Source organism: Aythya ferina, assembly GCF_964211825.1.
Source record: "Aythya ferina genome assembly, chromosome: 4".
Classification (NCBI taxonomy): domain Eukaryota; kingdom Metazoa; phylum Chordata; class Aves; order Anseriformes; family Anatidae; genus Aythya; species Aythya ferina.
The window spans coordinates 676,832-704,779 of NC_140300.1; the positions used below are offsets into that span (position 1 = coordinate 676,832).

At 69.7% G+C, this 27,948-nt stretch overlaps 1 protein-coding gene across 3 annotated transcripts; it reads right to left on the bottom strand.

The window, feature by feature from the left end:
• Positions 1–12,337: 12,337 nt before the first annotated feature.
• Positions 12,338–27,864, bottom strand: EBF4 (EBF family member 4; the record flags this gene model as incomplete). 3 transcript variants are annotated; one of them, XM_084516363.1, is made up of 18 exons in its annotated part: positions 12,338–13,668; positions 13,786–13,861; positions 13,966–14,169; positions 14,327–14,509; positions 14,618–14,792; positions 15,066–15,131; positions 15,315–15,403; positions 15,726–15,852; positions 15,919–16,049; positions 17,018–17,135; positions 17,965–18,046; positions 21,634–21,702; positions 22,314–22,387; positions 22,647–22,702; positions 22,766–22,829; positions 22,970–23,126; positions 26,869–26,984; positions 27,577–27,864. In XM_084516363.1, the coding sequence occupies 17 exons, from the start codon at positions 27,862–27,864 to the stop codon at positions 13,791–13,793; spliced, it is 2,070 nt and encodes a 689-aa protein (XP_084372489.1). In that variant the 3' UTR covers positions 12,338–13,668; positions 13,786–13,790. The 3 variants fall into 3 exon arrangements, with proteins under 3 accessions (XP_084372489.1, XP_084372488.1, XP_084372487.1); XM_084516362.1 differs by having other exon boundaries at positions 15,919–16,052; XM_084516361.1 differs by having other exon boundaries at positions 14,327–14,792; positions 15,919–16,052.
• Positions 27,865–27,948: the final 84 nt, after the last annotated feature.

The following is a 27,948-nucleotide window of genomic DNA, read 5'->3' on the forward strand; positions in this document are numbered from 1 at the left end:
CGGCGGCGGCGGCGGCGGCTCGTCCCGTAGCGGCGACGCCGGCTCCTCCCGTAGCGGCGGCGACGGGGGCTCCCGTAGCGGCGCTGGCTGCGGCGGCGGCGACGCCGGCTCCTGCTGCGGGTCCTGCTGCGCCGGTAGCTGGCCATGCTGGGCTGGGGGCGCGGGCGCGGGACGCTGGCCCTGCTGTGCCGGTGGCTCGCGCTCTGCGCCCCCGCGCCCCTTTTATAGGGGCCCGCGGGCGAGGCCCTTTGTGACGGGGCGCGCGTGCCACTGAGCGGGGACCCCCGGCGGGGCTGGGGCGGGCTGGGGGCGCAGAGAGAGCCACGGAATCCCAGACCCCCAAAATTCCAGGGTCCCAGAGCCATCCCGGCTGGAGGAGCCCTCCACGGTCGCCCAGCCCGACCTCTGACCCAACACCACCCAGCCCTGCACTGGCCCACATCACCGAGCTCTGCATCCAAACGGCTTTTAAAGGCCTCCAGGGATGGTGACTCCACCACTTCCCCGGGCAGCCCATCCCAATGCCCAACAACCCTTTCAGTAAAGAAGTTCTTCCTAATATCCAACCTAAAACACCCTTGGGCTCGCCTGCGCCCCAGCTCCTGCTGCCAGGCACCGAGCCCCACCAGGCGCCCGCCTCTCCCCAGTGTGGTGCTGGTGGTGCCCTGCGTGCTGCCTGCTCGTGGCTGCTCTCCTGGGGCTGCTCCTTAGTAGGTGATGGTATCAGGACGATGCCCAGCCCTGCAGCAGTGAGGATGCACCCATCACGGGGAAGGAGAAGGGCCACAGCACGAGGCCTGTCTGTGTGTCACCCCCGTGTGATGGCCAGGCACATCGCTGTCCCCGTGTCTGCTGGGAATGGTGACCCACGGCCAGCCCCTCGTGCTCTGGCCACCTCCCTGCTCGGTGGCTGGCACGTGGTGGCAGGGCTGCCCCCAGGCACAGTGCAGCCCAGTGTCCCTCTTTAGTGCCCCCAGACCCACCGGGGGATGTCAGGGTGTCCTGGTTTCAACTAGGACAGAGTTAATTTCCCTCCTAGTAGCTGGTATGGTGCTGTGTTTGGGATTTAGGATGAGAAGAGTGCTGATAACACCCCGATGTTTTAATTGTTGCAGAGCAGTGCTTATACCAAGCCAAGGACATCTCAGCTTCTTGCTCTGTCCTGCCAACAGGCAGGCTGGGGGTGCAGTAAGAGCTGGGAGGGGACAGACCCAGAACAGCTGACCCAAACTGCCCAAAGTTTGACTATTATCCTCTTCTGTACCATATGGGTCATGCTGAACAATTATATGGGGGGGCTGGCTGGGATGGGGGTGCAGCTGCTGGGGATAGGGTGGGCATTGGTCAGCGGATGGGGAGCAATTGCATTGTGCATCACTTGTTTGTACACATCACAGTAGTACTATTGTCATTGTAATTATTTCCCTGTGTTAATAAACTGTCTCTATCTCAACCCACAGTCTTCATTTTCCCATTTTTCTCCCCAGTCCCAGAGAGGGCAGGGGGAGGGTGAGTGAATGGCTGCGTGGTGCTGAGCTGCCGGCCGGGTTAAAGCACAGCTCGGGGTGGTCCCCAGGCACAAGGGAGCACGGGGACCCCACACAGGACCCCACACACTTGGGAGCAAGCTCCCTGCTGAGCCCCCAGCTTGGCAGCATCCCTGTTGGGCCAGGGGAGGTCTGCGCCTGCAGCCTGCATCCCCCTGGCTGGGGGGGCTGGGGACCCTCCCTGGGGGCTGTGTAGGGCTGGCATGTCCCCGTGTTCAGACACTGTCCCCACAACCCCTCTGTTTCTGCACGTCCCTGGTAAAACACACGGACTAGGATGAGCAAACATCCCCACAGCTGCTCCCTGACACTGGGAGCTGGGGAGGGGGCTGCAGGGCCCTTCAGAAGACCCCAGCTGGGTGGGAAAGGGGGTCCCCAGCCACCTGGGGGGCACAGAGCTTGGCTGCGGAGCGGGCTGGGGCCCTGGGAGAACCCCGGCCCCGCTGACATCGCGGTGACAGCACAATGTCCCCATGGCTACGCAGCATCACGCCTGGGCTCCGTGGGTGCCAGCGGCCGCGGCAGGAGGAGGCAGCACCGCACCCCCCGGACCACCATGTGCCGCTGGGCCCCCCGGCCGCGCGCCCCAGCAAGGCGGCGCAGGAGGAGCCGCCGGACCAGCAGCCGGCGCAGGCGGCGCCGTGGGAAGAGGCAGCGGAGAGGTGGCGGTGTCCCTGCACCCCCGGGGACCCCGAGGGGACCCGGAGGGGACCCCGAACTCCCCAGCCCCCAGGAGTGGTAGTGGGCACGGCACTCAGTCTCGCTTCTCTCCTGCAGGTTTCCAAGCCAAGACGGTGTATTACTACCGCAGGAGCAGGGCCCGGTGAGCGCTCGCCGTGCCTGCACGCCTGGAGCACCCGTGGGCGCTGCCACCCGCCCCAGCCGTGCTCCCCGAAGGCTGCTGGGGATCATCTGCCATTAAATGCTGCGTGTCATCCTGCACAGCCTCCTCTGTCCTTCCTGCTGCCACCGGCCCCAATGCGCTCGCCCCTGGTCCCTCCCAGACCCCATCTGCCCGGGGTCACCTCCCTCTCAGCCCTGCCCGGCCCCCAGCTCCCAGCCCCAGTGCCGGGGGAGCTCACCATGAGCACCGTGGGTGGGTTTGGGGGTGGCCCACGGGGGGCTGTGGCTGCCCACAGGTTGCACACAGGGGCTGGCATCCTGGGGACAGGGGGCTCTGGGCTGGGTCCTGACGGTGCCCCCACTGCATCGGGGTGAGATGGAGATGGGGGACACAGGACACAGACACCAGGCAGGCACACTGCTCCGTGCCACGCAGGGGCTGCTCCTGGCCCTGCTCCGACCCAAGCAGCTCCTGCACACACCGGGAGTGGGACAGGGACAGCGTGGGGACAGGGATTCGACAGCTGGGGTCAATGACAGTGCCGTGACAGCGGGGCGATGTGGAGCGCCCCACTGCAGCCATGCACAAAGCACTAAGAGGAGCGCGAGGCTCAGCACCATCCTGCTGGCACTGAATGGCTGCGGGGTCCTGCAGGACCCGGGGCTGTCCCTGAGGGGACAGGCAGCCTGCCTGGGACCCCTGCCCAGCAAAGGGGGAGCTGGGCACGGCCACGGGCAAGGCGGGCTCACTGCTGCTGGGGTCATCACAGGCACGGGAGCCTCCAGCAGGGCATGGTCCTGAGCCGTGCCCTGGGCTGTGACTGTGCCACCTGTGGGGCTGCGCACGGGGGCCCTGTGCCACACACCGGGGTGAGACTCCCCAAATGGGGGTGGACCCCTGCCCTGCCGAGCAGAGGGAGGGGAAATGGGAGATGGGGAGGAATGGAAGCAGGTCCCTGCTCGGCATCGCAGGCAATCCCCGTCCCTACCAGCCCTGCCTCCCCAGCTGCCCACACACAACAGGTTTGGGGCCCTGGAGCTTGAGAGCCTGCTGAGTGAGGACGAGGTGGAAAGTCCACCCAGGAGGATGCCTGGGGCAAGGAAGTCGACTCCACGCCTCAGGACTGCCTGCACCAAGAAAGACAGAAGGGAAATCATTGTAGAGGGCCCTATTTGTCAGCCTGACCCTACCCACAGGGAAGTCTGCTGCCTCCCTGGGGCCAGGGTCAGGGACATTGCCAGGATGCTTCCCAGCCTGGTTCGCCCCTCTGACTGTTATCCTCTTTTAATGGTCCAGGCTGGCAGTGATGACACTGAAGAAAGAAGCCTGAAGGCTATCAAACGGGACTTTAGGGGACTGGGTTAGTGGATGGAGCAGGAGTGCAGGTGGTGTTTTCATCCATCCCTATGGTGGTAGGGAGGGTACAGAGAGGACACGGAAAGCCCACCTGATAAACACCTGGCTCAGAGGCTGGTGCCAACACAGACATTGTTCTCGTGGGGGACTTCAACTTCCCTGACATATCCTGGACATGCAATGCAGCTCAGAGGAAGCAGTCTAGGAGGTTTCTGGTAGACAGCTTCCTGATGCTGTGAGCCTACCAGGGGTGGTGCCCCACTGGACCTTCTGTTCACAAACAGAGAAGGACTGGTGGGAGATGTGGTGGTTGGGAACTGTCTTGGGCAGAGTGACCATGAAATGGTGGAGTTCTCCATTCTTGGAGATGCCAGGAAGGGGACCAGTAAAACCGCTGTATTGGACTTTCAGAGGGCTGACTTTGAGCTGCTCAGGACACTAGTTGGTGGAGTCCCTTGGGAGGCGGTTCTGAAGGGCAGAGGGGTCCAGGAAGGCTGGGCGCTCTTCAAGAGGGAAATCTTAATGGCGCAAAACGGTCTGTCCCCACGTGCCCAAAGATGAGCTGGCGGGGAAGAAGACCGGCCTGGCTCAACAGAGAATTGTGGCTTGAACTTAGCAGGAAAAGGAGGGTTTATAATCTTTGGAAAAGAGGACAGGCCACTAGGGAGGACTATAAGGATGTTGTGAGGCAGTGCAGGGACAAAATTAGGAAGGCCAAAGCTCATCTGGAGCTCAATCTGGCTACTGCCGTTAAAGATAACAAAAAACGTTTCTATAAATACATCAACACAAAAAGGAGGACTAAGGAGAATCTCCATCCTTTACTGGATGCGGGGGGAAACTTAGTTACAAGAGATGAGGAAAAGGCGGAGGTGCTCAATGCCTTCTTTGCCTCAGTCTTTAGCGGCAATACCGGATGTTCTCTGGATACCCAGTACCCTGAGCTGGTGGAAGGGGATGGGGAGCAGGATGTGGCCCTCATTATCCATGAAGAACTGGTTGGTGACCTGCTACGGCACTTAGATGTGCACAAGTCGATGGGGCCGGATGGGATCCACCCAAGGGTACTGAGGGAACTGGCAGAGGAGCTGGCCAAGCCGCTGTCCATCATTTATCAACAGTCCTGGCTATCGGGGGAGGTCCCAATCGACTGGCGGCTAGCAAACGTGACGCCCATCTACAAGAAGGGCCGGAGGGCAGACCCAGGAAACTACAGGCCTGTCAGTTTGACCTCAGTGCCAGGAAAGCTCATGGAGCAGATGGGAGGTTTAGGTTGGATATTAGGAATGAAATCTTTACTGAGAGGGTTGTTGGGCATTGTGATGGGCTGCCCGGGGAAGTGGTGGAGTCACCACCCCTGGAGGTATTGAAGAGACGTTTGGGTGCAGAGCTCGGTGATGTGGGTCAGTGCAGGGCTGGGTGGTGTTGGGTCAGAGGTCGGGCTGGGCGACCGTGGAGGGCTCCTCCAGCCGGGATGGCTCTGGGACCCTGGAATTTTGGGGGTCTGGGATTCCGTGGCTCTCTCCGCGCCCCCAGCCCGCCCCAGCCCCGCCGGGGGTCCCCGCTCAGTGGCACGCGCGCCCCGTCACAAAGGGCCTCGCCCGCGGGCCCCTATAAAAGGGGCGCGGGGGCGCAGAGCGCGAGCCACCGGCACAGCAGGGCCAGCGTCCCGCGCCCGCGCCCCCAGCCCAGCATGGCCAGCTACCGGCGCAGCAGGACCCGCAGCAGGAGCCGGCGTCGCCGCCGCCGCAGCCAGCGCCGCTACGGGAGCCCCCGTCGCCGCCGCTACGGGAGGAGCCGGCGTCGCCGCTACGGGACGAGCCGCCGCCGCCGCCGCCGCGGGAGACGCAGCCGCCGCTACTGAGCCGTCCCCGCCGCTGACGGGAGCCCCGGCCGCCACCGCCCGCGCAGCGCCGCACCACCGCGCCACACGGCCCTGCTGCTGTGCCCCAAACACCTGCCAATAAAGCCGAGACGTGGCACCAGGCCCCGTGTGCTGTCCGTGTCCAGTGGCGCCGTGTGGCCCGGGGGGGGACGGGTTCGGGGGGGATGTCCCGGGGTGGCCTTGGGCGAGGGGGAGCGTGGCCAGGGGGGCTGCGTCCAGGGGGAGCGTGGCCAGGGGGTCCGTGCCCACGGTGTCCATGTCCCAGGGGTCTGTGTCCCAGAGGGGCTCTGTGTCCCAGGGTGTCCGTGCCAGGGTGTCTGCATGGCCACGGCCAGCACCGGGGCGTCCCCATGCCCTGGCCACCAGTCCCCTGTGGTTCCATTTTGGGTCTGCCCCACGGGGCTCGTGGTGCCCGGCTCTTTTGGGCCGTCCCATGCCCAAGGAGGGGGCAGCACCTGGCGGGTGCTCGGGGCTCGTGCAGCCCAGGGCTGGGTGCGTGCAGGGACAGAGGTGGCTCTGCCTGCCTGTGCCGGGGGGATCTGGCCCTGTCCCCATGTCCCAGCCCTGTCCCCGTGTCCCAGCCCTGTCCCCATGTCCCAGCCCTGTCCCCATGTCCCAGCCCATCTCCGCTCATGGCAATGACCCCGTCCCACCCCTGTGGTCAAGTTGTGTGAGGGGGGGTCGTGTAGCTGCCATTAACACCTCCAGGGAGGCTTTTTGGGGTTAGGGGGAAGCTGGATCTCCCAGCTGCGGTCCCTGCAGGACACCATTGCTGTCCCCCTGTCCCCAGCTGCACGTGGCCTCTGTGACCTCACAGGAGCTGCAGCACCGGGGCTGGCAGAGCCCAGAGGAGCGCGCGGTGCCTGCGGGACGCTGCCCTGCTGATGGCAGGCCTGCGCCGGAGGTGGGTGGGGGCTGCCCGGCCCCCCCTTGGGCTCTGCACCAGGCTGATGGCCCCGGGGGGTGTCCTAAAAGTCCCCTGTCCCCTACCCTCAGCGTGGCCCTGGGGGAGCGCATCCTCCCTGGGCTGTGCTGGTGCTCGGGGCAGGGCAGGGTTTGTGCGCCCGCAGCACCGGGGGCGTGATGGGGTGACCGGGCATCGCTGGGCATCCTGGCTGGGAAGGGTACGGGGCAGCTCATGTCCCCTTCCCACATCCCTGGGGTGCTGAGCCAGGTGGGGGGCAGCTGTGGGAAGGGACTGAGCCCCCTCTGGTCTCCCCCCAGGCAGAGGCAGCGCGTGGCAGCGGGCTGGGCGCGGGGTGGCCCCGGCAGCATGCGGTGCGCCCTGCAGTGCTGCACGCAGCCGCTGCGCAGGTTCCTGTCCTTGGCCATCACCGTGGCCTTCTGCGACCTCCTGCTGCGCACCGCCTTCCTCTTCCTCTTCCTCCTGCTCCTGCCCGTGTTCGTGGTGCACGACCACGTGCTGCCGGCGCTGCTCGCCCTGCTGCGTGCCATGCTGCCCGTCGCCGACGGCTTCCTCAACGGGCTGCTGCCGGCCCTGGCCGCCTTCCTCACCGCGCTCTTCCCACCCACCGTCATCCTCCTCTGCGGCACGCAGCTGCTGCTGCCTCTGGCTGCCCAGGCCCTGGCCCTGCTGTGGTGAGGGTCCCGCGGCTCAATACAGCTCCGGCACTGCCACGAGTCCGCCTCCTGCTTGCGCCTTCCAGGGGGCTTCGTGCCTCGTGCTGCAGCCTCACAGCCTCGCCTGCTGCCGGCCCCTCACCAGCGAGTGTCCCCGGTGTCCTGCCACGTGCTGGGGACAGTGGCTGGGAGGTGACCGGGCACTGGCAGAGCCCGGAGGGATGTGGGGCAGTGGTACTGGGGGTGGGAGGACTGCGGGGTGCTGAGGTCCCTCTCCCAGAGCCAGCGCTGGAGCTGGACGGGCTCTCAGCTCCGGGACAGACAGACGTCCCCAGGAACACCACGGCATGGCCACATCCCTGGGATGCCACAGGTCCCACCTCACCCCCTCTCCTCCTCTCCCAGCACGCCGTCTGGATCCATTGCTGGGGGGTCAAGGGGTGAGACCCGATCGGATCCCACCCTTGGGTGCTCCCAGCTGCACACCTCGAGGCTGCAGGAGGGGGCTGTGCCCTGGGGGTGCTCCAGCGTCACCGCACTGCGGTCCCTCCCCGAGCACCCTGCATGCCCCGTGCCCTCGGTGCACCCCTAGTGCAGCCCACAAACCCCACAAACCCCACGCATCCTCTGCATCCTGGGCACCCCCAGCACCACGCTCTGCATAGCCCGGGGACCCCGGGGGCCACTTTGCAGCGCAGCCCCTCCCCGCTTTGCTGCTGCCCCCCGTTAAGGTCCCAGAGGACAGCAATGCAGGCTGACAGCGTGCACCAACCGGAGTGAATTGACTTACCCCAGGTGCAGCTTTTTGGCACGTGGCCGTTTCCTTGTCCTGGAGCCAAGCACGCAGCCCCCAGCCCGCTGCCTCCAGCCACTAACAGCGGGATGGAGCAGCCCGGGATGGGGGTGCTGGGGGGGGGCTGAGCTGGACCCCATGAGGTGCACCCCGTGTGTACGACCCTTGTGGACAGAGCTCCTCTGCCCTGCAGGGACAGCTCCTGGGCCAGGAGAGGGGTGTGGGGGGGTCACATCCCTGCTGCCCCCTGCCCTGTTCTGTGGGGGCTGGCACGGGGGCACTGGGTGCTGGTGTAAAGCTGCCAGGAGGGGCTGTGTGTGGGGAAGGGGAGGTGGGTGCTGTGCCCGGTGGGTGCTGTGCCCTGTGGGCCCCTGCCCAGACCCCTGCCCGGGCCCCCAGTGCCGTGCCCCCGCCTCTCCTGCAGCAGGGGATGATGAGAAAAGTTCAACGTTAGCAGCGAGTTAACAGGAGCCGCTGCCTCCCCCTGCCCCGCTGCAGCAAATGGTGATAAATGGGTTCCATATGGTTCCCATAAAGGCAGCGAGTGCCACATGCCTCTCCCCTCTGCCCCAGCCGTAAGCAAATAAATTAAAGCAATTACTGCTGCAGCTCGTCTGGCTTTTAATGAGCCGCGAGGAGCGGCTGAGAGCTCCCGACGCGTCCCGCTTGCTGGAAATGTCAGCGTCTCCCCGGCGCAGCGCCGCAACCGCAGCCAGGTGCTGGGGCCCTCCGGGGCCACCGGCCGCAGGGGAGCGGGGTGCACCGGGGGGTGGGAGTGCCACGGGGGGGGGGTGTTTTTTGTGGGGTGGCTGCCCCCAGTCTGCTCTGGGCATGTCCCCCCTGGGCTTGTCCCCCAGGGCACCCTCGGGTCCCCTGCACCCTCGGGTGCCGGGGTGTGACGCCGCGCGCGCTGCCACAGCCGACGGAGAGGGGCAGGAGAAGGGGGCGTGGGCTGGGTGCGTGGCAGGGGGTGCAAGGAGAAGGTGCAGGGTGAGGGGACGTGGCTGTGAGCACGGTGCTCGTGCAAGCAGGATGGGTGTGCAGGGCACTGATGTGAACACGTCACTCCTGGACCAGGGCCGTGTGGGCATCGAGGTGAGCGTGGTGCTCGTGCAAGGAGGGTGCACGGGTCCTGCTGCTTGTGCCAGTGGGATGCGTGTGCAGGGCTCGGCTGTGTGCAGCCTTAGTGTGTTGCTCGTGCAGGTGGGGTGTGAGCGTGGGGCACTAATAAAGGCTTGTGCGAGCCAGGCGTGTGTGCAGGGCACTGTTGTGACCCAGCGGTGTGCGCACAAGGCAGTGGTGAGAGCAGGACGAGGACCTGGGGCACTGCTGCAGGCGTGTGAGCAGGGCACGAGTGTGAGCGTGCAAGCCGTGTGTGCGGAGCAGCACCGTGGGTGTGCAGGGCTGAGCACGAGGGGCCCCTCTGAGCGTGCAAGCGTGGGGGTCACTGATATGGGAGTGTGAGGGGGGTGCACCCGCAGGGCCCTGCTGCAGTGTACGAGCGTGCACGGCTGCAGGACGCGTGTGCAGGGCCCTGCTGCGAGTGTGCCACAAGCCCTGGGGGGCGTGCAGCCGCGCGGCACCACCGCAGCGTGCGAGCAGGGCGCAGGCCTGCAGATGTCTCTGTTTCCCACCAAATGCGCAGCGGGGCTGGAGGCACGGCCGTGCTGTGCCCCCCCCCCCCCAGCACCGCACGTCCCCGCTGAGCCCCCTCCCTGCGGTCACCCCAGCGAGCTGGGGACACCGCCTGGGTGCTGGGGACACCCGTCCCCGAGTGCTGCTCCCTGGGGAGTGGCCCCTGGGTGCCACAGCCAAGGAGAAATCTGGGCAGAGTGCTGGTGGCAGCGGGTTCTCAGGAGCTGGGGAGGCACTGGGGGACCCCAGGGGGTGCAGGACCCCTGCCAGTGAGGCTGCTCCCTGCACAGGGGGTCCTGGGGCTGGAGGGAACCCCGGAGCCCCCTGGCTCCCCTCCCAGCCACAGGAGTGCTCTCTCCTCTGCCTCAAGCACCAGCCCGGGCAGCCCCTGCGATGTCCCCAAAGTGACAACTGCCAGCAGCAGGGTGGGCACCCCAGGGTCCCCCCAGACCCTCCCCACATCCCCCAGCAGGTGATGGCCACCTGGGGGCACCCGGGCTGCGGGCGGGGGCCCCATGCAGGCGATGGGTCCTGTGCACCCAGACCCGCCGTGGGTCATGCGTGGCGTGTCCCCAGGAGGGGACAGGGACGAGGTGGCCCCGGGCCCGCTCCCCGTGCGGTGCCGCTCGCTGAGCGCTCCCGCTCGCCCCGCGCTGCGCCGGCGCCCGCCGCAGTTGTACACACAGGCAGCCTCATTAACCTTTCTTGATTAAGGCAATTATTTCCAGCACATTATCCTCTAATCTAAACATCGCAGGCTGCGCTGCTCCGCGGGGCTGGGGGCGGGAGCTGGCACCCGCAGCCACTGGGATGAGCTGGGGGGTTTGGGGGTGTCCCCAGGGCGCCCTGATGGGGGTCCCCTCCCTGCACACCTTGTCCCAGGCCCCCAAGCTGGAGACCCCTGCACAAAGGGGAGGATGTGGGGGGGGACACTGGGGGAGCCCAGAGGTGCTGGGGCACCCTAAGGGCTGGGGGGACCCTGGGGAGAGGGGGGCAGCTCAGGGGGTCTGGGGGCTGCCCTGGGCCCCGGCCCATGTGGCCCCTGGTCCCGATGTGGGTGTGGGTGCTGGGGTGCCCCATCCCCGTGGGGCAGGGAGCCCTCGGGGGCAGCTTGAGGGGGGGGGGGATCCGGGGGGCTGCAGGCACACCACGGGAGCTGCTGCCTGCGCTGGGGGCCATAAATATTTATGGTCCTTCCAGGCAGATGCTGTCAGCATCTGTGCGAGGCGGAGGCTGCCGGCACGCCGCTTGGTGGGGGGTGTGTGCGCCGTCCCACCGCGACGCCTCCTCGCTGCCAGCACGGCCCCGGCCCCCACCCCAACCCCACGGGGGGCTGGGGACACCCGTGGCAGGGTGAGGAGGGGGCACCGGCCCCTCCGGGTCCTGCTCGTGCTCTGTGTGGGTGCTGCAGAGTTTTGGGGGCTGAGAGGGACTGGGGGGGCCCCAAATTTTCACTGCCACCCCCCTGAGCACTGCCCAGCTGCCTGCACCCACCCGTGGTGCTTGGTGCCCTGGACACAGGCGGGTGCACGCCGCTGGGTGTGCCAGCAGGGAGCTGTGGACACGTGCACCCCCCCCAGCGTGGCAGCAGGGCCCCCCACCCACCCTGGGCCCCCCCACCCTCCCTTTGCACACGCGTGTGCCCCACTGCCGGCTGTGCCCCCCTCTGTGCACGGGGTCAGGGTGTGGGGCAGGCGCTGTGGAGGTGCTGAGACCCCCTGGGTTCCTCGGGGGCACAGCGGCACAGGGGTCCTCCCCTTGCACGTGTGTGTGTGTGTGCACGTGTGTGTGTGTGTGCACACGTGTGCCTGCTGTGTGCCCCTTTCCCTGCGACCCCCCCCACGTGCAGGGGTGGCTCTCGCACCTGGGGCTGGGTGGAAAACCCCAACCACGTCTGGTGCCTGAGCGTGCCCTGCTGCTCCTTGTGGCCAGGGTGGTCCCCAAGCCCCCCTGTCCCCCCCGTATCCCCCCCATGTCCCCCTACCCGGCTCCTCTCCCTCCTGCAGGGTGGTCCCAGGCCGCTTTTGGGCTGTGGGGGCAAGAGGGGATGGGGCACAACCCGCTGCCCCCCCCCACGCATGCTGGCTCAGTCCCTGTTTGTGCTGAGCCCCTGGGGCTGGCTGTGGGGCAGGCACAGCCCCACACCTCCAGATCCCACAGCATCCACTCCCAGGGACCGTGGCGAGCCTGGTCCGGGGGCGGCCGTGGCCCCCTCCCTGTAGCAGCTGCGAGGGCTGGGGGCTGGCCCCACGTCCCCCGGGCTCTGACCCTGCAGGGCGGGGAGGAGCGGGCGCGTTCCTTGGGGTCCCGGGGGTCCGGCGTGGGGAGGAAGCTCCGCGCCCACCCCGCTGTGCTCCGGCAATGGGAACAGAGCTGGGGCTGGGGCTGAGCGCTTCCAGGTGCAGGGGGCCAGGACCGGGGCAGCAGCTCGGCCACACGGAGAGGGGACCCCACCGGGCAGCCTGTGGCCCCCAGCCCTGCCGTGGCACCAGGCTCCAGCACCTTCCAGAGCCTCCCCGTCCCCGTCCCCGTCCCTCTCTCCCTGGCCCCAGGACCCCCATGCGCTCTCCCTGCCCCAGGGTTGGTGCAAGGCAGCCCCGGGATCGGGGTCGGGGTGCAGGGCTGCTGTGGTGCTGGTTGTGCCCCCGCTTCGGGGCAGCCCCCTCCCCGCCCACAGACCCTGCTGAGCCGCTGCCTTTCTGCAAGTCCTTTTTTATTTCTGTTTCAAAAAGCCCCCCCCTCCGAGCCAGCCTGCACCGCCCGCCCCGTGCCACCATCCTGGGGGGCACCAGGACCCCAGTGTGGCCACCCCATCCCGGCCACCCCGTCCCCAGCCCCCTGGCCTCGAGGCTGGGCTGGGGACAGGGGTCGGCACTGGTGGCTGGGGGTCACCGGGGGGGGGCTCTACCCTGGGACCCCCAGCTGGGGACCGGTGGGGACAGCCGGTGAGGCCCCAGCTCCGGGCTGGGCACGGAGGCGTCACCTCGGCTGTGGCAGGGGGACGGGGGCACGGCCACCCTGCGAGGGGGTGCGGATGGGACAGGGATGGGGGTGTGTGTGGGGAGTGGTGTTTTTTTTTTTTTTCTTTCCCTTTATTTACAAAATTTCTGTCCGCTCCCCCCCTGCCTGGAAGTGCCAGCAGAGCCCCAATGAGGAGGGGGGGCAGTGCCAGCCCTGGGGGGCTCCCACATGGCCCAACCTGTGGCTAAAACCAGTGCTGATGGCATTAGCAGGGACCGTGGTGCTGATGGCAGTAACGGGGCTGCAGCAGAGTCCCGTGTCCTGTGTCCTGTGTCCCTTGTCCTGTGTCCCGTGTCCCTTGTCCTGTGTCCTGTGCCTGCTGCCTCCGCGCGCTGCCGGGAACCGCGCCCGAGGGGCTCGGATGGCTCGGGGTGGGCAAAGTGCTGCGTGCCCCCACGGGGGTGCTCGGGCCGGGGGTGGGCAGCGTGGCCCCCCCAGCTGGGCAGGATGGGCTGGGCTGAGCCCCCGCACGGCCCCGGTGCTGTGTGGGGGCAGAGCCCCGGCCGCGGCCGCCCGGGAGCTGCGGGTGGGCGGCCGCACATCTGGAAGCGCGCAGCTGGGCGAGCCGGGGGGAGCAGGGCTGAGCCTTCCGCCCCGCTTCCCGGAGCTGCCCCCGCACGGGGGTCCCGGTCCTGCTGCACGGGTCTCGGGGTGCCTCTGAGGCTGACCTCGGAGGGGTTGATTCGATCCCGGGAGCTCCCCCCGAGGTCTGTCTGGCCCCACAAGGGGCTGTGCCGAAACCAGGATCTGGCCACGCTGGCTCCTTCTGGTCATGCTGGCCAGGGGCACCCCACAGCCCCGGGGGCACCCCGCTGCAGCAGGGGCTGAGCTCTGGGACCCGCGGGCAGCCGGGAAAGGGGGTCCTGGCCCTGCAGCCCCCCCCCAGCCCTGAGCATGGGTCGGAGGGGCCGGCACTGCCACGCTCACGGCTGCGCTCGGTCCCGTCCCCGTCCGCTGCTCGGGGCTGTCCCGGCTCCTGCGGGCAGCATGAGGAGCCTGGGCATGGCTGTAAGGGAAGGTGAGGGGTTGGCAGTGCTGGGGGGGGGGACCAGGACCCCAGCCCTGCATGGCCCGGTCCCCATCAGGTGTGGATGCGGCCCCGCGTGCAGCACCAGGCACCTACTGTGCTTAGGAATAGGCCAGTCCCTGGAGCGACCGCGCAGGGGTGTGGAACTTGTCCGAGTCCTCAAAAGCCGGGTCTGGGCAGTGGGGACGGAGAGGGTGAGCCGAGAGGGGACGGGGACAGGGACGGGGACGGGGATGGGGACCGGGATGGGGGCAGCCCCTTCCCGGCCGGGCTCACCTTGCAGGCTGCTGCCGCTGGTGCTGGAGCAGGCGGGCGGCGGCGAGGTCTGCGGCCGCACCACGGGGGCGAAGGCGCTTTTCTGCTTCACCGCCGAGATCATGTTGACGGGGGAGAAGGAGAAGCCCCCGGCGGGCGCGGAGGTGGCGGTGCCGGACGGGAGGGTGATGGAGGAGGCGCCGAGGGGGGGGCTGGCGGGCATGACTGCGGGGGGAAGGCGCTCAGGACCCCCAGCCCCTGCGCCAGCTCCCCCGGGGGGACCCAAAGGCAAGGGACAGGGATGGGGACGGGGCTGGCGCTCGGGGGGGGGGTGTCCGCAGCCAGGGCAGAGCCGGCGGCACGGCCCCCCGTGGGGACTCACTGGCGTAGGGGGAGTTGGCGGTGGAGCCGTTGAGGAAGCTGGGGGAGCCGGGCACCCCCAGGCCGGCCATGCCGCTGCCCCCGTAGCCGTTGATGCCGGAGGCGCCGCCGTAGCCGCCCTGCTGCGGCGTGGAGCTGGGCACGTAGCCGCGCGGCGAGGCGCTGCTCGTGTTCCGGGAGTAGCCTGCGGGAGAGAGCCGAGGTGGCACCGGGCAGGGCCATGGCCCCCACAGCCCCCACAGCCCCCACGGCCCCTCCAGACCCCTCCAGACCCCTCCAGCCCCCAGCCCACCTTGCTCGGGGCCCTGCGCCGAGTCGCCGATGTTGACGGCCAGCTGGCTGCCGAAGGAGTTGACGCCCATCACGGCGCCGGGGCCGTGGCTGCCGAGCGAGGAGAGCTGCGCGGGGGCGCGGGGGACGCTGTACAGCGCCTCGGCGATGTCCGCCGCGCGCTTCAGGATGATGTCCTGGGGATGGCACGGGCACGGTGTCACCCGGGGCCGGGTGCCAGCAGGGCCGTGGGAGCGGGGCAGCTCCTGCGGCCGGACTTGGGCGGCTCCGGCTTCCGCGCAGGTTCGGGGGCGGCTGCGCCGGGGGGGTCCCGCGGCCCCTGACTCAGCGCCCGGGGAGTCCTAACGCGGAGCAGATGTGGGGCCGGCTCCTGTGGCCCTGCTCCAGCGCCAGGAGCTGAGCCCGGCCAGATTAGGGGGGGGCTGTGGGGTGGGAGGGGGCCGTGGTACCTGGTTGCTGTGCGGCATCCCGTAGAGAGCCTCCACCAGGTCGGCCGCCCGCTTCAGCAGCACCTCCTGGGCAGCGAGGGGCACAGGGTCAGGTGGAATCCGGCCCCCCCTGCACCCCCCCACGTCCCCATGCCAGTGTCACCTCCCCGCAGCGATGTCACCTCCCCAGGCTGCTGTGCAATGCCCCGAGCCTTGCCCCACGTCAGCACCATGGGGCCAGGCCCCAGCGCTGCCCCACTTTGTCCCCACCTTGGGCAAGCGCTCGGGGTCTCCGGGGTGCCGGGGGATGACCTTCTGCAGGCGCTGGAACCCGTAGTCGATGGTGGGCTCGTTCAGCGCTGGTCGAGGAGAGAAGGGGGGAGCGGTGAGGCCAGCCCCGGGCCCCCAAACCTGCCCTGCCCGCTGGGGAAACTGAGGCACGGAGCACCGTGCGTGGAGCCGAGCAGGGGACAGCGGAAAGGGGGACCCCGGGGTCTCTCCTCCCACTGCAGGGACCCCCCCACGTCACCCCTGTCCCCCCCCCCATGCAAACCACCGCAGCCCCTTCCCCTGGCACCCCCATATCCTGCGCCGGCTGAGCCCTGGGGCCAGCAGCGGGCACGGAGACCCCCACGGCACCCCCGGGGGCCGTGCCCCCTCCCCGTGCTGCGGGCCCCTCACCGGTGTAGACGAAGCGCCCCGGGGCGCCCTTGCAGAACTGCTTGGACTTGTAGGAGAGCGTCACCTCCACCACGCCGGGGATGTGCCGCGGGGGGGTCTGCACCCGGATGGCGTGGGGCGTGATGAGCTGCGGGGACAGGGAGGGGGCTGAGCCCTCGGCCGGCTGCGCGCCCCCCCCCGCCCCGTGCCGTACCTCGCTCCACACCAGCATGGTGCCGAAGACCACCTGCAGCCCGTCGAAGAAGTTGTCGCCGATGACGATGACGGTGGCGCCTCCGGTGGTCCAGCCCTCGCTGGGGCTGATGGCTTTGATGCAGGGGGTGGCTGCTTCGGGCGGGGGGGGGGGGAGAGACAGGGCAGCAGTGAGTGTGGGGCGCGCGCGTGGCGGGAGCGGGGGGCGCCGGGGTCGGGGCCGGGGGCGCGAGCTGGGGGAGAGAAGGCAGAGAGGGAGAGCAGAGGCAGAGAGTGAGAACCAGGCGGCGGCGGCGGCGGGGGCGCGCGGCCGGGGACAGACGGACACGGACGGACGCCACGCGTGAGCACGGGATGGCTGGCACTGCCGGGACACGGGGACGGGCGGGGGCGGCGGGGGGACGGGGACGGTGCCACGGGGGCGGGCGGGCGGACGGACAGGCAGCGCGCACAGGACGGACGGACAGAGGGACAGGACGTGTCGGGTGGGCAGGCAGAGCATGTCTGCATCGGGCAGACGGACAGACGGACGGCTGGGGCGCACAGAGTGGCTGGAGGGGCGGTGTGGGCGTGATGGCAGGACAGCCTGGACGTGCTGAACGGACAGACGGACAGGCGGAGGGACAGACAGAAAACGCACAAGGATGGCGGGGAGATGGAGAGACCGTGTGCTGGACGGACGGACAGACGGACGAGGCACAAATCCCGGGCTCAGTGCCCACCCCAGGGTGCCCGTTCGCCCCGCTGACCCGGCAGGGAGGTGCCAGGACCAGGGAGCTGCAGGCTCGGAGCAGCGTGGGGCAGAGCGGGGGCACTGCACGGCCCCCACCCAGGGGTCCTGGCACGGGGACACGGTCCCCTGGGGCTGGGGGCTGCCCTGGTGCCGTGGGGCTGTGCCAGACCCCGCAGCCTGGGGACAGCTGGGGACCCTTCCCCTGTCCCAGCCCCGTGCCCGGCCACCCCTTGCGCACACACACACACGTGTGGCTCTGGGTGTGCAAGCACCCGTGGGTGTGCACGTGGGGCTGCGCACGCGTGCCAGCAGCACGGCACACTCGTGTGCACACGTGTAAGTCCCGTGTGCGTGCGCTCGGGCTCACCTTCGGAGGGGTCGAGGCGCCGCGCTCGCCGCCCGTGCTTGGAGTTGTTGTGCACGAACATGTTGTCGGACACGGCCAGCACGTGGCCGTCCACGTTCACAGTCGTCGACACCACCACCTGCGGGACCGACCGTCAGCGCCACCGCCCCCTCCTGCCCCACGGGGGGGCGCAGCCATGGGGCGCTGGTGCCCGTCCCCGTGGGGACCCCGCAGGGCGCCCTGCCACGGGTACGGCACCCACGGGAGGGGTCCCGCGGTCACCTCTGGTGTCCCCTCTTGCCTCTGGGCACACCACCACTGTCACGCCTGCCCCCCAGCCCCCCCAATGCGTGTGCCAACACGTTCCACGTGTGTGCATAGAGGTGGGGAGCCAAGGTGGGGGGGTGTACCTGACCGTGCTGGTGAGCACTCGTGTGCACCACGGGTGCCGTTCCCGCACAGAACCCGGTGCTGCAACCCCCCGGCACCCCCCTGGCACCACCAGGACCTGCCCGTCCCACGCCACCCCCAGGGGACACCCCGGGTCCACCACGGCGGGGACACCCCAGCCCGCCCCCTGCGCCCCCACCCCACCTTCCCCGCTCCCTCCCTCCGGCGTGGACTTGGCTGTTCTCCCGGAGCTGCTTGGCGCTATGCAAATTGGATAGGTCGTTAATCATGTAAAAATGTCACAATTATCATATCTTTACGAGAGGCCCTAATGAAGGCGCCCGTGCTGGGTGGGGGACGGGACAGAGCCCCCCCCACCCCCCGCTTTGCTACGGAAACTCCAGCTGTGGGAAGGGGGACGCTGGGGAAGACTTTGCAAAGGGGTCGGGGGGGGATTTAGGATCTGATTCGCCTTCTTTGTCGGATCGAACCCCCCCAATTCCCCTCGGCCCCTCCGAGGAGAAGACGAGGATCCCGATGTGTGGGGCAGGGCTGGGAGGGGGGGGCCCGGGGCTCACCTGGAAGCGCCGCATGTCCCGTGGGTTCCCTGCGTTCTTCAGGCAGTTTTGGTTGCACTTGAGGAAAAACTTGAGGAAAAACCTGGGGGAGGAAGGGGGGAGGCCAGCGGGGTGAGGGCAAGCGTCCCGCTGTCCCCATGTCCCCAGCCAGACGTGCTCAGGTGCTCTCCACACCCCCCCCATGAATGCACCTCGCAGCAGTGTGTGTGCACACCTTGCACGGACACCCCCACGTGCTCACACGCACCCCAGGAGAGTGGGGCAGTTTTGGGAGATGGGTGGGCAGCAGGGAGAGCTGCCCCCCCCCACCTCCCGGCCTGATGAAATACTCAGGCTGCTTGTCCACGGCCCTAATCAGCATCGGCCCCTCAATAATTAATGAGCAGCAGCAGCACTCACATTAGGGGCAGGGATTGGATGGGGTGGGGTGGGGTGGGGTGGGATGGGGATGGGATGGGATGGGGATGGGGATGGGGATGGGGATGGGGATGGGGATGGGGATGGGGATGGGATGGGATGGGATGGGATGGGGATGGGATGGGATGGGGATGGGATGGGATGGGATGGGATGGGATGGGATGGGATGGGATGGGATGGGGATGGGATGGGGATATGGGATGGGATGGGGATATGGGATGGGATGGGATGGGGATGGGATGGGGATATGGGATGGGGAATGCGCAGGGATCATGGCACATGCTAGGAGCACAGACCTGTCCCCCAGTATCACTGACACATCCCCTGGGACCACAGCCACACCATGCACCCCCCCCCCCACACACACACCCCCCCCCGAGCTGTGGTGCTGAGCAGGTCGTGGTGCTGTGCCCGCTCACCACCCACACCAAGCCACCAGGGTGTGCCAGGTCCCCCCTCCCCAGGTACTGCCCAAGGTCACTGCCCCAGTCCCTGCTCCACGCCAGGTCCCTGCTGTGCCAGGCCACCAAGCAGTGCCAGGTCACCGTGTCCCCCTGTGCCACCCCCTCCCCTGCTCCAGCACGGGGCAGCCCCAGTCCCCCCACGCCACCCTGGGGTGCTGTCCTGCCCCCGTCCTGCCTCAGAATCGTCTGAGTGCCTGATCCCAGCACCCCACACTGACACAGCACCCCAACGTCCTGCTCCAGCAACCCCCAAGCACCCTGCCCAGCACGCTGCCCTGGTACCCTGCCCCAGCAGCCCATCCCCATCCCATCCCCATCCTATCCCATCCCCATCCCATCCCCATCCCCATCCCATCCCCATCCCCATCCCATCCCCATCCCATCCCCGTCCCATCCCATATCCCCATCCCCATCCCATCCCATCCCATCCCATCCCATCCCCATCCCCACCCCATCCCCATCCCATCCCCATCCCCATCCCATCTCCATCCCATATCCCCATCCCCATCCCATCCCCATCCCAAATCCCATCCCCATCCCCATCCTCCTGGGGAGGAGCCGGGGAGGGGCAGGACGCATGAGGGGAGGGGGGCGCAGACCCCCGAGGGCCCTGTCCATCCCCACCAGAGCACCCCCCCCACTGTCCCCTGAGTTGCTCCTGTCCCCAGCCAGCTCAGGGACACTTTTACCAGGAAGGGCACTGGAAGCGCCCCCCCACAACCCCCCCAACCCTCCCCAAACCCCCCCCGTGTCCCGGGCGCGGGGCCGCGGCCTCGCAGGTGGTAATCAGCGGAAGGAAGGCGCGGGGAGGGGGGGCCAGGAAAGCAACCCCCCCCCGCCAGGAGATTGACAGGGGCGGCTCGGGGCGAGCCCCCCCCCGGCCCGGCCCGGCCCCGCGCCGCCGAGAGGGGAGAGGGGCGGCGGGCGGCCCCCTCCGGCACGGCGCAGATGGGCGCGGAGTTAAAAATACCGCGCGGCGCATCCATTAGCATCCTGATGCGCCGCGCTCCCCATTTAATATGCAAATTCCCGGCAGTGCTGCCGAACACCTTCTGTTCCGAGCGCATAAATTTGAATTCGCAATTAGAATAATCTTGTATAATTAATGAAAAGCGTCAATTTTAGCTCCTAAGTAATTTGATTAACATGTTGATAGGGCACTTATCTGGCTCTCTAAACCAGTGGGGCCGGGCGTCGGGCCGGGAGCGGGCGCGGGGGCAGGGCCGGGGGGCGGCGGCGCCGGGCGGGACCCGGCCGGCCCCGGGCACGGAGAGGGACGGGGGGCACGGGGGGGTCCCCAATAGGGCCGGGTCATGGGGTAGGGACAGGAGCAGGGGCAGAGCCGCGACCCCCCGGCACGGCACCGGGCAGGGGTCCCCGGGGGTCTCCGTGGCCAAAGGGGTCGGGGGTGGTCAGCGCGGGGGGGACCCGTCCCCACGGGGTGGGGGGAAGAAGGGGGTGGGGGCCGGGGCACCGGGGACCCTCTGGCCGGTACCGGGAGTTTGTCTTGGCCGGGTTGTGGCCGCTGGGTCCCGCGGCTGTTTTGGGGATTTCCTGATCCATAGGGTGGGGGCGGACGCACATCTGGCCCTGCACATCTGGCCACGCACAGCTGGCCGGGCACAGCTGGCTGCTGCTGGGGGGGGGGAGCAGACCCCAGGACCTGACACCCCCCTTGGGGCTGGGGTCACACCGGGGAGGGCAGGGGACGGGGATGGAGACACGGGGACACGGCCTGAGAGCACCACCAGAGCCCCCCCGCATCCCGGGTGGCCCCCAGGGACCAAGGGGCATGGGGTGAGGTGAGGAGGGGGCACGGCCCCGGCATCCCCCCAGTGCCACCGACCCCCAGAGGGGACAGCCCCGGTGCCACCATCGACACGGGTCCCCAGACGCCCCAACAGCCCGGTGGTGACACCAGGAGGGTGCCGCCGTGCCGGGAGATGTGTGGGGACGGGGATGGAGAGATGGCACCGGGGTGGGGAGACGGGAGGATGGACGGACAGACGGACGGACAGCGGGGTCTGGGGGGCTGCAGGGCGGACCCCATTCTATCCTGGGGACGGGGTGCCCCCGGGGTGTCAGCCCCTGCATGGGGACCCGGGGGTGACACCTGCTCAGCCCCAGCACCGAGGGATGGGGAGCACACACGGGGACCCCGGGCACGACACAGGGGTGCCAGCGCTCACCCACCACGCAGCAGGAGGCTCGGGGGGACTCGGGGCTGTCCCTCCCCTGTGGGGACACGCCTGGGGACACCGTGGCAGGAGGGGGGCTGCCCCGTGGCCCCGTCTGGCTGGTGGCAGTGGCTGAGTTACTGATTTGTTTGATGCACGGTGGAAGTGCCGCGCTGACTGCGAGCGGCGCGTCCCCATCTGTCACGGCTGGCTGCCACCACAGCCCGGTGGGGGGACACGGGGACACGGGGACGTGTGGGACACGGGGATGTGGGACATGGGGACACCGGGGTGAGGGTCTGTGGGGCCACACGGTGCTGCTGGAGCAAGCATCTGGGTGTAGGCGAGGCGCTGCCTCGCTCGGTGCCACCCGATGCCACCCGCAGGCAATGGCCCGTGCTGGGGGGGGGCTCCCCCTTGTCCCCCAGGGCCCCGGGCAGGACCCGGTGCCGCAGTGCCAGTTGCACAAACAGCAGAGAAGAGGGAGCAGGGAGCGTGGAGAGGCTCCGAGGTCGTTAGCGCTAACGAGGCAGCGCTCACATCCGCCCCCCCCCCCCAGGGACTCCCTGCCCTGGCTCCCTGGGGACCCCCCGGCGCTGCCCCGTCCGTACCTGTCGATGATGACGGGGTCCGAGGGCGTCTCGTTGCGGTTCCCGCAGCTCTTCTTGTCACAGCAGCGGCTGGGGGAGAGGAGCAGAGTGAGGGAGAGGTGCCGGGACAGCCCCACGGCCCCCCAGGACCCCAGGGGTACCCCCCCAGCCCCAGAACCCCCCCCCCTCCATCACCAATCCCTTTACTGGGAGCAAAAGTGGGGGGCAGCCACGGAAGGGACAGCCACGAGCCCACAGGGGAGCAGGGCTGGAGGGGTCCCCGGGACAGGGACATCGGCCACGTGGTGCCAGGGCACGGGGGGCACTGGGGTGCCACAGGGGCCACCCTGCTGCAGCCCCCCCTCACTGATCCCACTGTGCCACCAGGCTCTGAATTTGGGCTCCGCACCGGGGTGCCACGGGTGGGCTCCGTGCGCCGGGGACGCCCACGCCCCGCAGCCTCCCACGGGGACAGGGGGGACACGGCAGGGCCGAGCCCCACGGGGAGCAGGGGGGCCCGGCCACAGCATCGTTAGCGCGGCTCCTGGAGCTCAATTAGCCGCGCTGGCACGGAGTGCTAATTTGCACAAACACCGAGCGAGCGCGGTAAACAAGAGCGGCTCTAATGGGGCACCGGGGACCGCGCGCTGGCACCAGGCAGCTGCGGCCGGCAGCCCCCCCACCACCCCCCAGCCCCCTACCTGCACATGATCTCGTGGGTGAGGAGGACCCGGCACATCTCGGGGTTCTTGTCCTGCCCCTCGTAGATGATGGCCTGGGGGGGGGAGAGCGGGAGGTGGGGGCTCCGCCGGGCTGGGACCCGCGGGGACGGGGACCCCCGGGGAGCAGCGGTGTGCCCACAGCCAGGGGGTGCGTGCACACGCGTGTGCCCGTTCACACACGTGTGCCCACACGGATGCACGCGGCCGTGCCCGTCCTGCACACCCCCCCGTGCACGTGCAGGGCTCGGCGGCTTCATGGGACGGGGTGGCCAACGCAAGGGGAGGGGGCCACGGGGACCCCCCCAGCGTTACCTGCTTGGACATGGAGTCGACGAGCCTGACGTAGAGATCCTGCTCGGTCCGGACCCCTGCGGGGCGAGAGGGGTCGGTCAGCCCGGCCCGCGCCCCCGCGCCCCCCCCCCAGCACCCACCGTTGCTGTAGAGCAGCTGCAGCCGGTAGTGGATGCCGTTGTTGGTTTTCTCGCCGTTCTGCTCCTGGGGAGAGGAGGAGGACGGTCGGGTGGGGGCCGCGGGGTGTCACCGTCCCCCGGGTGCAGCCCCAGCCCAGTCCCGAGCCGCAGACCCCTCACCCTACGGTGTGTCCCCCCCCCCCATCCCGTGCCCCCCGGCCTCACCCGCTCCTTCTCCACGAAGTCGATGAAGGAGGTGCGCTCGATCTCCACGGGCTGGCCCTGCCGGTCGTACATGGCCAGGACGAAGTGGAAGAAGTTGGATTTCCGCAGGTTGGAGGGGGGCTGCTTCTCGAAGTGGGCTCGGGCCAGGCCCACCCCGCTGCGGGGACGAGGCAGGGGGTGAGCGCGGGGCCCTGCGCCCCCTCCCCAGGCCGGCCTGTGTCCCCCCACGGAGCCCCTTCCCCAGCAGGGACTCGGCGTGCCGTGCCCACCGTGATGTCCCCGGGGCGAGGGTGTCCCCGGTACCCACGGGATGCTACGGGGATGGAAGCGGGGAGGACCCCGGCCCCCAGCCCTGCACCACAGCTGGGCCGTGCCCCCACCCAGCTCACCCCCACGATGAGCGAGGCCGAAGGCCGTGGCACACAGAGGGGGGCAGCCACGGGGACCCCCCAGTTCCCACTGTCACAGCGGGGCCCCACCACGTGCGCACAGCCAGGGCGAATGCGGGCAGCAGCAGCCCAGCCTCACGGGACTCCCTTGCTGTCCCCGCAAGGACTCGGGGACAAAGCAGCGGTGGCACGGGGTGACAAGGCTCGGGTGGCACACGGTGACGAGGCACGGGTGGCACGGGGGGGGTCAGCGGACGGGCGGCACCCCCGGCACTGCTTGTCCCCCCGGCACACGCAGCCACCCACACGGCCGGCACCGTCCCCAGCCCGGCGGGTGGTCCCCGTCCCCGCAGCGGTGTCAGCACCCAAGGGGGGGGGTCAGGGCCGCCCCCGCCCCGCACATCCGCGTGGGGGGCCGCGGGAGCAGGACCCGGCCCTGCCGTGCAGCTCAGGAGCCAGGGGGGTGGCGCGGCCAAGACAAACACGGGGCTGTAAGAAATTCTCCGCTTCCGCGATTAAAAACACAGCGGGCCAGGAGCGAGCCGGGGGCGGGGGGCTCGGCCCCCCCAGCACCAGCCTCGGGGGGGCTCGGGCTGCCGGAGCCGCTTCCCACGCTGCCTCCGAGCCTCCCCAGCAGGGCAGGGACCGGGGACCCACGGGGACCCCACGGCCCGCAGCGACCCCCGCTGTGGGGCAGGACCCCCCTGCGCCCGCAGCCCCCCCGGTGTGGGGCAGCCGGGGCGCAGGCAGGGGTCAGCACCGAGGGGGGGGCACAAACGTGAGGGACTCGACCCCTCCGGCCCTGCTCCAGCCCCGGAGCCCCCCGGGGTGGGGGGGGGACAGGGCTCGGTGGGGGCCAGGGCGCTGCCGGAGCCGGTCCCGGTACGGGGCCCCCCCGCTGCGCCGGGGCACGGCCGCCACCTGATGGCCGGCCCGGGAACGGCCTGGGGGGGGGGGGCACGGCCCCCAGACCCCCCTCCGGCCCCCCAGACCCTCACCAAAGCTCCAGGACGCTCTGAGGCCGGGGGCGCACTGCCCACCCAGCTGCCCGCGGGGGGGCTCCGAGCCCCTCGGCACGCAGCGGGTGCCGGTGCCCCGCGCTTGCTTGGCACAGGGGTGCCCGAGCTCACTGCAGCGTGCACGGCTGGACACGGGTGTGCACGCTCACACTCGCTGTCCCCGTGCACACCTCCGTGCACACTCACACCCCCGTGTCCTCACTGCCTCGCACCCAGGCTCCGAGCAGTGCGGGGGGCACTCCCCAAACCCCCTCCGTGCCCATGAGCGGGGGCTCCAGCAGTGCCACGCTCCGAGCTCAGGACCATCCTCCCCGCACGTGGGTGCTGAGCCCGGGACCCCCCAGCGCACGGGGACCCCAGCTGGGTGCACGAAGCCCCACGGTGCTGCCGGGACGGGGACCCTGCCGTCCGCGCTGGAGCCCGGCCACGGGGCTCCTGGCTAATGCGAAGGTGGCACGGCCCCAGCAGCAGGCAGAGCCAGCGCTCGCCTCGGCCTTTTAATTCCCCTCCGCCTCCCCCAGGCTTTTTTGGCCCTAAAGTGCAGCGGGGGGGAGCGGGGGGGCCCTCGGGCTGCCGGCCGGGTAATAGCTGCATCTCTGCTCCCAGCGCTGCCGAGACCCCGGCGCTCCGAGAGCCGAGCCCGGCTGCCATTAATTATTAAAGGAAATCAGAGCATTTCCTAGCAAATGAGACCAGCGAATGTCTGTTACAGGAAAGCAACATCTTCCACTCACGGATCCTCCAGGAACAGGGGGCACCGCGCAATTACGCAGCCCCGGCTCCGCGCTCGGGCTGCGGGAGGGTGAGGGGGAGCCCGGGGAGCCGAGGCACGGCGCGGGCTTGTCCCCGGGACCCCGACCCTAAAAGTCACCCCCGGGACGTGCCCGGGGCTGCTCGCGGGCAGCACGTGGGGAGCGAGGCTGCGAGGTGCTGCAGGAGCGGTGGCAGGGGACGGATGTCATCCGCCTGCCTCACCACCACGCCGGGGCACGGGGAAGTTTCTGGGAGCACAATGACCACCCCCTCCCTGCGCCCCAGCTCTCACCCCCTTCTGCAGCCCCCTCCCCACCTCCCAGGGCCGGGCCAGCCCCCCCCGGTGCAGCCCCTCCGCTGGGGTGCAGCAGGAGCCGGGTGGCTTTGGGGAGGGGGGCGCAGTAGGATCGCTGCAGTTTCCCAGCACCCCGGAGTGCCTGCGAGTGCAGCAGCTGGGGGGGTCCCGGGGGAGACCCCAGGGCTTCCAACGCAGCCCCCGGGGGGAGCACTCTCACTGGGCTGTGCCCAGGCTGTCCCAGGACCCCCGGCACCCCCTGGCACCCCCAGGCAGAGCCGCAGCACGCCGCAAGCACGGCACCCCCATAGCGAGCACCCCAGCCCACGGGGACAGCAGGAGCAGGGGCGCTGGGGACAGGGGTGGAGGTGTCCCCCTGCCACTGCCGGGACCCCTCTGGGCACGGGGCTGGGGAAGGGCAGGGGAGCTTTGTGCACCCATGGGGATGGGGTGGAGCACGGGGAGCCCCACAGGGAGGGCAGGGGATGGGGACAAGGAGGGCAGGGGATGGGGACAGGGGACGGGGTGAGGCAGAGCACAGGGGGCTGTGCAGGCTGCGTGAGCGGTGTCTCCCCCAGCCGATGCCACCAGCCCTGCCCAGGAGCAGGGGAAGGCGCCGCCGCCAGCCCTGCCCTACAGCCGGGGCACAGGGTGGGGGTCCGACCCCAAGACACCCCAAGCCATGCAGCAGCAGCTCGGCACGAGCCCCTCGCAGCTCTGGCAGCAGCACCTGCCCTGCTGTGGGACCTGCCAGCCCTCCCAGCACGGGGCAACCAGCCTGGCACCCGTGGGGTGACACATTTGGGGTGCCCCCAGGGCTGTTGAGGTCCCCGGGGGTCCCCGCGGTACCCAAGGAACTCAGGGGTCTGGATAACCCGCGAGGCCTGAGGAGCCCAGGGTGTGGGGGGCACTTGGGATGCCCAAAGTCCCCAGCGGGCACTAGGGATGCCCAAAGCACCCGGGCTGCCCACGGCCCCCAGGATGCTGAGGGGGTTGGGTGCCTGGGGTGCTCGGAGCGCGCAGGGTGTGCCTGTAGGGTGCGGGGTGTTTGTGGTACTCGGGGTGCTCGCAGCACCTGCGGTGCCGTGGAGCTGGTGGTACCCGGGCTGCTGGGGGCAGCCAGGATGCTCCTGGAGCCCACAAAGCCCACGGAGCCTGGGATGCCCGTGGTGTTTGGGGTGCCCGTGGTGTTTGGGGTGCCCATGGTGTTTAGGATGCCCATGGAGCCTGGGATGCTCATGGTGCCGGGGATGCTCACGGAGCTTGGGGTGCCCAGGGTGTTTGGGATGCTCACGGAGCTTGGGGTGCCCGTGGTGTTTGGGGTGCCCATGGCGCTGGGAATGCCCACGGAGCCCAGGATGCTCGTGGAGCCCGGGGTGCCCGTGGTGTTTGGGGTGCCCGTGGTGTTTGTTTGGGGTGCCCTGGGAGCCGCCGTCCCCTTACCTCTGCACCGCCGTGCTGGCGTCCAGGATGCCGGTGCCCTGCAGCCACCTCACCGAGGGCAGCCCGGCCGTCAGCGGCTCTTCCTTCATGGGCAGCCCCCCCCGGGGCAGCGCCTCCTGCACGGAGAACATGGCAGGGGCTCAGCGGCCGCCCCCGACTTGCGACCCCCCCCCAAAAAAAACACCTCCTCCGGGGCGCGCTGCGCTCAGAACCGGGCAGGTGCCGGGCGCCGCCGTCCCGGCCGCAGGGGAAGCGGCATCTGAGGCTGCTGGGGGGCCGGCAGCGAGGGGAGCCTGGGGGGGGGGGGACCGGGGGGGTCGGGGGGGCGGGCGGCGGGGGCGGGGGCGGGCGGAGGCAGGGCCGGAGAAGTTGGAGACGGAGGAGCCCAAGTGCGGGGACCGGGAGGGGAAGGGGCGGGGGGCGGCGGGGAAAAGGGGGGGGGGGGCGGGAGGAGGGATGGGGAGGGCAGAGGAGGAGGAGGAGTGGAGGGAGGGAGGGATGGGGGGGGGGGGAGGCAGAGGAGGGGAGGGAGGAAGGCTGGGAGGAGGAGTGGAGGGAGGGCTGGGGGGAGGCTCGGGGGGCTGGGGGAGGGATGCGGGGCGCGGGGGAGGGCTGGAGGAGGAGGAGGAGGAGGAGGAGGAGGAGGAGGAGGAGGAGGAGGAGGGCTGCGGGAGGGGGCAGGCGCGGCCCGGGGCGGGGGCTCGTTACCGGCCGGGAGGCGGCGGCGGCGGGCACGGTGCGGGGGGGCGACGACGACGGCGGCGGCGGCGGCGACGGCGGCAGCGGCATCAGCAGCAGCAGCGGGCGGCCGGGGGGGACCGGGGGCGGCGGGAGCCCGGCGGGGGCGCCCCCCCCGCCCCGCCGCCGACCCCCTCCTCCTCCTCCTCCTCCTCCACCCCCGCCGCGACCCCGGCGCCCCGCCGCCGCCACCAGCACCATCAGCACCAGCACCCGGCGCCGCGGCCCCGCCGCCGCCGCCCCGCCGGCACGGGCCATGCCGCCGCCGCCGCCGCCGCCGCCGCCTCCCTCCCCGGGGAGGCAGGGCCGGAGCCGCCGGGGGAGGCGGGGGCCGCGGCCGGG